Raw genomic sequence first — 9,073 nt, forward strand, 5'->3', positions numbered from 1 at the left:
TTTACCACTGCTGTCATAGTGCACTTTTGAAATGCATATGTAACCTCAACACAAATGTAGCAGAAGTTATCTGAGTTGTTTACACAGTTTTGAGGCATCTTGGTTTCTGAGGGAAAATATCACACAACTGTTCCTTGGAAATGTTAGCCAATGACACTTTCACAAGCCACCAGATGTAACTGTATGATGCGTAGATCTGATCAAGACAAATGTAAAAAAGTAAAAGGTAAAGGTTTCCCCTTGACATAACGTCCAGTCATGCCTGACTCTAGGGGGCGGTGCTCATCTCCGTTTCCTAGCCGAGGGAGCCAGCGTTTGTCCGCAGACAGTCTCCGTGCGCATGGGGCTGGCATGACTAAACACCAAAGTGCACGGAGCGCTGTTACCTGCCCACCGAAGTGGTACCTTTTCATCTACTGGCATTTGCATGCTTTCGAACTGCAAGGTTGGCAGGAGCTGGGAGCAAATGTACCTTGCTGTGAAAGAACAATAAATTAGTCTCCAAGTGAATAAATTTATACACTTCCATGTGGTACCATTTTCATTGTTCTAACATACTTTGTTGAGAAGTTACAAGGCATCATGATAATCACACGCCTTCCTCCCTTGTAGGCAAATATACTCGCCTGGGTATAAATCTTTATTGTGAAATATCTTGAAAACTTTAGCCAACCAGCACCTTTATCATCTGTTTCCTAATTCATCTAATTGAAATATGTAAGAATTAGCACATTTTATCTCGGAGGTCAATAATTTCCCAAAATTTGCAGGCCAGTGATCTTGGCACACCTCTGGCATTTCACTGAACCAAATTGTGCTCCAGAAGCCCACGGGCAGTGGCTCCCTTGTCAGTCTGAGGTCCGAGGGAAGAACTGTTGCCATGAGTGAAGCCCCATGTCCACTCCTGTTCTGCAATGGCTTTCTCAGGTGATCAGGTAGATTTTTCACCTGGTGCTGAAAAGGAGTGGCTCTGTCGGTGCTTGAGGCTCTTGCACCAGTCTCTTCTTGCACAGACACTGCACACCTCTGTGCCATGCAAGGGCCCCCTGAGCAGCCGGCCCCTTGGGTTGCTTGCGTCGGCCAGGTGCTGGACCTTAGGGGGCAAGTGCTCCTGGCTAAGCCATGCTCCAAGCCAGACACAGGCTTCGGCCGAGTGCCCAGGAGAAGATGGCCTGGATGGAAGATGCTGAGCAAAAATGAAACCCAGGCAAGCAAGACAGGACTGGGGCATGGGGCATGCTTTTTCTTGTTTCTTTGTGAGGCATGAAGAGAATCTTTTTCTGGTGTGTTCCGGGGGAAAGTTTCATTTCCTAGATTTCTGCCTGAAGGGCAGCTTGTTGAAGGCACAGCTCCACCAAGAAGCTGTTGGCAACTTTGAACAGGATGTGAACGTGACAGCAAGAATTCCCCAGATACCGTAGGCAAAGGGCTGCTCGTAGCTCAGGCAGCTTTTATTGGGGGTGGTAGCAGAGATGATTGCCCTGCGAGCAGGACCCCCTTAAGCTCATCCGGAACTGGGGGGAAAGCATGTGGGGACGAGGATGCCCCTTGCTTCCAGCTCTGCCGCAGGTGTGGATGGACACCCTCAGTTGCTGCCCGGCGACTGCACTTGCTTTGCTTCTTGCTTGGCTTGACAGGCAATTCTAAGAGTTTAAAAAAGTTGTGTTGTGCCTTATTTCCTAAGATGTGAAAAGACGGTCCATCTGGTCTTCTTCTCCAAGACTTTGTTCAGTTTTGTTTTAAAACCATCCAGATTGGTGGCCACCACTGTATCCTGTGGAACTGCCTCCATGGTCCAAGCATGTGCTGTGTGAAGGAGTGCTTTCCCTTTCTCTATCCTGAATCTGCCCTTCACGGCCCGGTGGATTTTAAAAGAACCGTGCAAAGGTCTTCATTCCAGATCCTTTGCTGAGACAGTCTAAAGCCCTCTCTCCCTAACCGGGTACCTTCCAGGTATTTGGGGCTTCAGCTCCCATCAGTCTGAGAAGCTGTGGCCAATGGTCCGGAATGCTGGGAGTTGTGGTCCAACCCACTTGGAGAGCTGGGCAGTTGGGAAGGGCTGCTCTAAAGAAACCCTGTCGCCTGGTCCCAAGATGCCCTGCAATCGCTGGCCTTCCACGAAGGCTCCCTTGAAGCGCCCCGATGCTCACCCTGCTGAGGACCAGCTGTTCCAGCACACCTTGGGGCAGAGAGGTGCTCTGCTCTGGGCAAAGGGAAATAGGCTGTGCCTCAGAACCCCAGCAGGAAAGAGCCAGCACACTTGCTTTCATCGCAGGTGATAGAATTAGGCCAGTCAGCTCTAAAGCTCAGCCGGGAAGGAAAGCACCCCTGGGTGAAGCAACTGCTGGGGCTGGAGGACAAGCCAGAATGTTTGGGCCCAGCTCCACTAAAAAGGCAGGCCCTTTCAGTGCTGATTTTGTGGTAAGCACAGTTAAATGTCTGTTCATTTGAGCCCTGAGGCTCATCTAAGGTACAGTCCTGCTAGGATCCAGGGCAGATACACGACCCATCTCTGGGGAATGCAAAGAGGTGGCTGCCCATACCTTCTTCACAGCCGTTCCCAACCTGGTGTCCCCCTCCCAAGAAATAGACCTGACTCCCCTTTCAGCATGGCCCATGGCCAAGGATCCCAGGAACGGTCATCCAACCTTTTGGAGGCTGCGAGGTTAGAGAGGGTCACTGTGATCCAGTCACACAGTGCCAGGTGACCTACCTCTGACTTCCAGGCCTGCCTCTCCCATCCTTCTCCCAGGTGGTAAGGCAGTCGGTTGTCTTGGCTGTGGAAGAACTGAGGATGAAGAAGCGAGTCTGGGACATTGTGGAGAAGTAAGTGGCAAGGAAATGCAAGGACTGCTGTGCTTCTTTCCTTCCTTCAGGAAACCTTTAGGGGACAATATTCATTGTGGGATGTTCTCGGTGTGCGTGTATTTTGAGATCAGGGCAGTGATGGTGGGGTGGGAAAGGCTTCTATGGCCAGCCCTTCCAGGGGGCCGCAGCTTTGAACCTTCATCCTAGCTGCAGGGATCACACCACAGGAGGTCTCTCCCTCGCCACCAGGTGTGAGCAGCAGGGGGGCTGTAGAGCAGCATCAGTTATGGTGGGATAGCTGCAGGCATCCTTGGGGGCTCACCCCCACACCCCAGTATTATTCTATGGTATCTGAACAGCGGTTTCATGCCCCACATTCCTAAGATCACAGAAATCCCTGTTTGCTTTCCTAAGCAGTGTCCGTCTTATTGTTCAGGGAGGTTGTTAAAGTATGGTAGAGCCATCATTTGCTGTGGTCTCTGGTTAAACAAGTTAAGTGGGATTCTGTAGCACTTCCAACTGGGAAAGCTGAAATTAACTCGCTGTACCATGACCCGAGCATCTGTAGCAGGCATTTTGGGTTGACTGTGCTTACTGGATGGCAAGTCCTGCTTTCCTCTTACAGAGCTGTTTGTGTGTGGTTTTGCAATGCAATCCTAGTTGTGGTTCTTTGGAGGCCAGGCTTACTGTGCTGAGTTAGGCTCACTCCCTAATGAATGTGTTTAGGATTGCAGCCCCAAAGAGTTCACTCCCCACCCCACCCGCCAAGCATCCTTTAACTGGCCACTTTTACTTCTAATTCCCTGTAAACATCCACTCTGAGCAATTGTGTGTGTGTGTGTGGAAACACTTGGCAGGAAACTGGCATGTGCCTACAGTCTGGGTAGCACATGTCCTGGTGGCACCAAGGTAGCACATTTCCTGGTGGCACCTCAGCCCTTCCCTCTCGCCCCAAAATGCCTCATTGCTACTGATGAAATTGGCCACCTAATTTTGCAAAATGGGAGGAGCATGGAGGCAGCCTTGGCTTATGTGCCCCTCCCACACTGCATAACCTCTGAGGCTACAGGCTTGTCCACTGGATTGTGCCTTAAGGGTGCATCCTACACAGAGAAGAAGAAAGTTCTTCAGTTCCCAGCATTCCACAGGCAGCCATGCTGAGTGGGGAATGCTGGGAGTCAGCTGCTGATATGGATTCAAGGTGAGTGCCATAGCAGCTGTGAACAGAATATTGTTCCTGCTTTTCTGAAGCAATATTCATGTAAACATGTCCTCATAAACCTGATCCTGGGTGTGTTTGTTAATTTCTCCCATAGAAGCGTGTACGGATTTGCTGCTTGATTCTCTGGCATCTGCTATCCAGCTTGGAGAGGTCTGGAAACAGACAGCTGAAGGGTTTCCCTTTGGTTGAAGCGAGGAGGATCTTTAGTACGGTTTTTCAAAAGAGTAGGAAATCATAGCACACCGGAGCTCTTGACCTTAAAAATAACTGATGGGGAAGTGGGCTGCAGTCCACAGATGCATCTGGCAAAATGCAGTACTCCTGTCTAAGGTGTGGCATTATTGTTTTTGTGGCAGCAGAGTAGCAGGGCTGCTCCTTGGGACATGCCCCCCGATATTTCTGTCCTCCTCATCTCCACAGGCAGCTGAAGGATGATAGGGATGAGATCCGAAAGCAGGCTGTGATTGCTTTGGTAAGTTGCCTACCTGGATGGCCCTGCGCTGTCCACCCGTAATCCTCAAATGGGCACCGCAGGTATTGGATGAAAGGGAGTGTCCTCCAAGTGGACATCCTTGGCACAGGAGGACTTTTCCTTCCTGGCATCCTTCTCGCATCTGCTCCAGAGGATCCCTCAACACCCCAGAGCAGACTTAGATGGGCTGCAGTGGGGAGAGGAATCCCCTCCCCCCATTCTGCTGATAGAAGCCATTCCTTCAGCAGGGAGGGCTCGCGGTGTAAAGGATGCACTTTTTTTCCGGCAAAGAAAATAGGAAGAAAAACTCAGTAAAGTGGCCAGTTAAATGCCCATATTAAGCAGTGCTGGGCTTCCTGAAGAGGAGGAGCCCCATAACCCTGCTGCCTCTACGGAGCAGGCTTCTTCACGTGTCCCAGTGAAGACAAAAGGAAACCAAACAAGGCCGGCACTGCCAGATCTAGTTGCAAGGCAGCACTTTCAGAAGCATTTCTGACTTTAACCACCAGCCTCTTGAATCATGCCCAGAAATGAGCTGGAAGCCAGTGCAAGTCACATGACGCTACAGCAAGACACTCAGCAAAGCTGACCGCAGTCACAGCTACCGATGCATTTTCCATTAATTTTTCTCATGGGCAGGCTCGTGCAACTGAGTTCAGGTGTAGCCACGGCACTGTGAATGTGTGGCCACGTCTGCCTTCTCCAGAAAAGGCATTTGGGCCCAAGCACTCTTGGGAACCCCTGGAATCTATGATCAGAATTACTCTGTGATGAATAATCCTCTTCTACTTCGGACATTTCATTTTCCTGAGTAGCAGGAGGAATGATGCTCCTTCGATGAAATGGGGCCCAGATGAAACATGGCACCATTTCCAGCAGTACAGCACAGCCACAAGTTTGCCAGGATGAGGCCCTAGCGATTTTGGCTTCGCAGGGGCGCTGCTGCCATCTGCCCGCCACTGCTCCTTCTGAGCTTGGCTGAAATCTTCACGGCAGCTTGGCAGGGCTGGGAGGGGAAGCATTTCCCCACCCAGCTGCTTGCAGTGTTGGACTCTCCGTGGGGGGCATGCTGGGGGGCTTGTCACCCTGAGCACCTGTCCTTCAGTTTGCCACTGTACTGGGGGCCGGCACGCGCAGGACCCCCAGGCGCATTTCGGCCCCCAGTTTGTACTCCCTCCCCGCCAAGCCACACGCTGCTCCTCTGTCTCTTGCCAGGGTGTCCTTGGCATTCGCCATAAAGGTGTTTTCTTTGCCCTGCTGGAAATGCTGGAGCTGGACTCCAGTGAGGATGTTCGCGTACAGGTGAGTGGTGGGGGCACTGGAGAGGCAAACGGGGGGGGGGGGGGGGGGTCGCGGTCTGCACCTTCTGTGCTGACCACTCTCTTTGGTAACCCCCCCCACCCACCCCAGGTTATCAGGGCATTTTCTAGCCTGGGAATGAACAACGTGTACGTGAGGAAGAGCCTGAGGAACAAGGAACAGATGGAGGGGATCCTAGCCAGGTACTTTGCACTCCAAGGGGTGGGGCTGCGGTGCAGGGAAGCCGTGCTTGGCAAGAGTCCCTGCCAGTGGAAGGCGGCTTGCTTGGATGCGGGAGCAGAGCCCAGTGGCGCCTGCAGGGATGGGGCAGCTGCGTCCTGGGCTGAGCAGGGTGCAGACTGGGTGACTTCCAGGGCCCCTCCCAGCTTTCTCGTTCTAGGAATCTCCAAGGAGGCATCCAGGAGCCAAGCAAGCAAGAAATCCCTGGGGAGGGTGCAGGTTTGGCCTCCTGTTCCTCAGGAAGCTTTTAGGGGCCCAGGGGCCACTGGAACTGCCTTGACCTATTGCTGCAAGGAGGCTTCCTTGGCCCGCATGAATGGTCTTCCTGCACTTCCCCCTCTGGCCTCAGCTGGGTGGTGGGGCATAAGCTGACTCAGATCATGAGTTCAGTTCCCACCTGGTGCCCATGTGATTTGGTGCACCTGTTGGAACCTTTCTCGACACCCCCAAGCTCCTTGTCCCTCCTGTGGGGGGGGGGGGGCGTTTTTCCCAACTAAGACTCATAAAAACACAATATGGGTATTTTTTAGGAGTTTAAAAAGAAAAATATTAACAGATGGTCTGGCCTGCTGCAAGGTAGAGTTCTTCCCCCTCGCACCATGTTTGGGTTTGAAAGAGGGATGTGGTATTTTGGAGCTGAGACCCACATCTCTGCCGTGTATGTAAAAGTCTCACCAGTTTGGCTTCTGGCAAATGAATGTTTTGTGCCTGGCCATGCTCAGAATGTCAGGCGGTTTATGATGAGTGTGCCCATGAGGCTTCCTCCCTGCACTCCAAATCTTCCCACCACCCAAAAGATTTGAGGACCCCCTTCCACGGGCAGGAGAAGCAGCAGGCTGCTGGTGACCTGGCAGATGCTTGCATATCCAGAACGCACAAAGCAGAGCTGTAGCCCGTCCCCTGTGCCCGGAAGCCCTCCTCTGGGCGTTCCTGGCTCAGCATCAGGTTTCCAGAAAAATAGACTATCCACGTGTGAGTACTGCATGACAAGAGGGTCGCAGGGGCAGGGAATGTGAGAACTGAATGAGATATTCCTATCAAAGGATTCTGACCTGTGCATCCTTAAAGGAAGTCCGTGGATACGAGACATGGAGGTGGGAATCACTTCCCAGGTCCACTGGCTGGGGAGTGTGGCCAGGGCAGGGCTCTTGCACTCCCGCTCTGCTCCTGGGCTTCCTACAGGCCGCCATGGGAGAGGCCTTTAGCCTGATGCAGCCGGGCTTTTCTTTGTTCTTCGTAAATTGCTCACTTGCCTCTCCCTCTCCCTCCCTCTCAATATCTGCTCCATTTCCCAGAGAATCTGCCAGAGCCTTGAAGATCCTGGACAAAATCGCTGATGCCCAGAAAGCACTGAGGCTCCAGTCGTACAGGGTCCACTGAGGCCTCATTTCTTTGGATGCCCAAAGCCAAGATTAACACCTGACCCGGTGCACAATACAAAGGCAGGCAAGCAAGGTATGTGAGGCTTTCTTGGGCCAGCTCTGTTCACGGCTTGCATTTCTCCCACAGTTGCTGGCGGCTGGGGAGCCAAGTTCACAGAAGCACCCTTAGGCCATCCCGTTGAAGGTGCGTCTCCTTCCGCTGATCGACTGTCAGACGCGTTTAGGAGCCATTTGAAATAAGCCTTGCTGTACTTCAGCCAGTCATCAGGGTCAGCTTCCTCTCCTAGGGATGTCTACACTGCAAGCTTTTGATTGAAGGGGACACAACAGAGGTATTTCCCCAAAACACATTATCACAGTCCGAGCACCTGCTAGTGAATGAGCTTGTGTCACACCCGAATGCAATCGCAGTGAAATCAGAGGAGCTGGGAGGGGGGGGCAGGAAAGGGCCCTTTAAGGTTCCTTCGCTTGTGTGTGTGCTTGGTTTTTAGCTCAATTAGGGAAAGAGTAGTGTGTGCTGGGAGGAACGAGTAACAGCTTCTCCTGTCCCCTCACACAAAATAATAAGGAGAGTGTACTACAGCTTGCTCTTGCCTTCCCTACCCCCATGGGGTGGGGGAGCCAGTGGGACTAGCAGCACCCCATTCCCTTCCACCCCAAAGCTCGTGGGTACAGCCCCTTCCCATGTGGATTTTCCCACAAGCGACCTCTATTGAAATCAATGTGATCTAGTGGCAAGCTGATTTACTTCTAAAGAGGCATTTATTTATTTAAAGTTTTTATATGCTGTCCAATACTAAAGTCTCTGGAAGGCTTACAAAAAACAAGAAAACAAAAACAAAGCAACCATATACAACAAACAACACACAACACAGTGCATTCAATAAATAATGATAAAATCAAAGGTAAAACCAATTAACTGTTAATATTGGGGAAATAATATTATTATTTTATAATAATATTATAATAATAATAATACCTGATGCTGAAAAGAATAAAGCGATGACACCAGGCAAACCTCCCTTGTTCCAAAGTTAGGGCGACACCGCCGAAAAGGCCCTCCTCCAGGTAGCCACCCTCCTAATTTCCTTCAAAGAGGGCTCCTGGAGAAGGACCTCTGCCTCAGATCATAAGGGGTGAGCCGGCACATAGGGCAGAAGGCGCTCCTTCAGGTATCCGGGCCCCAAGCTGTTTAGGGCCTTATAGGTCATTGCCAGCACCTTAAATTGGCCCTGTGATGTCAATTGGCAGCCAGTGTAGATGATATAGGACCAGTGTGATATGGGAGTATCTGCAGCTCCCCATTAATAACCTGGCAGTTCTATTCTGGACCAATTGAAGTATCTGGACCATCTGCAAGGGCAACCCCACATAGAGTACACTGCAGTAGTCCAAACAGGAGGTTACCAGAGCATGGGTCACCATTGCTAGGCACCGCTCATCCAGGTAAGGACGCAGCTGATGTATCAGCCGAAGCTGAAGGAAGGCGCTCCTCACCACTGCCAGCACCTGGTGCTCCAGAGACAGGTCAGGGTCAAGGAGCACTCCTGGGCTGCACACCCTGTCCTTTAGGGGGAGTGCAACCCCGTCCAGAACAGGGCAAAAATCGCTTGCCTGGAAGGCTGAACCACCTACCAACAGGACCTCCAT

General features: G+C 51.6%; 1 protein-coding gene across 1 annotated transcript in view; it reads left to right on the forward strand.

Annotated features, from left to right (window-relative positions):
* HEATR9 (HEAT repeat containing 9) overlaps positions 1-7,421 on the forward strand; it is a 37,513-nt gene extending 30,092 nt beyond the window's left edge. The window contains exons 12-16 of the mRNA XM_044420035.1: positions 2,753-2,826; positions 4,451-4,502; positions 5,718-5,804; positions 5,913-6,004; positions 7,337-7,421. Coding sequence (XP_044275970.1) covers positions 2,753-2,826; positions 4,451-4,502; positions 5,718-5,804; positions 5,913-6,004; positions 7,337-7,421 — 390 coding nt within the window. The remainder of the gene's footprint in view (positions 1-2,752; positions 2,827-4,450; positions 4,503-5,717; positions 5,805-5,912; positions 6,005-7,336) is intronic.
* Positions 7,422-9,073: the final 1,652 nt, after the last annotated feature.

The sequence above is a fragment of the Varanus komodoensis genome, unplaced genomic scaffold, assembly GCF_004798865.1.
Source record: "Varanus komodoensis strain SLA01 unplaced genomic scaffold, ASM479886v1 scaffold11, whole genome shotgun sequence".
NCBI classification, from domain to species: domain Eukaryota; kingdom Metazoa; phylum Chordata; class Lepidosauria; order Squamata; family Varanidae; genus Varanus; species Varanus komodoensis.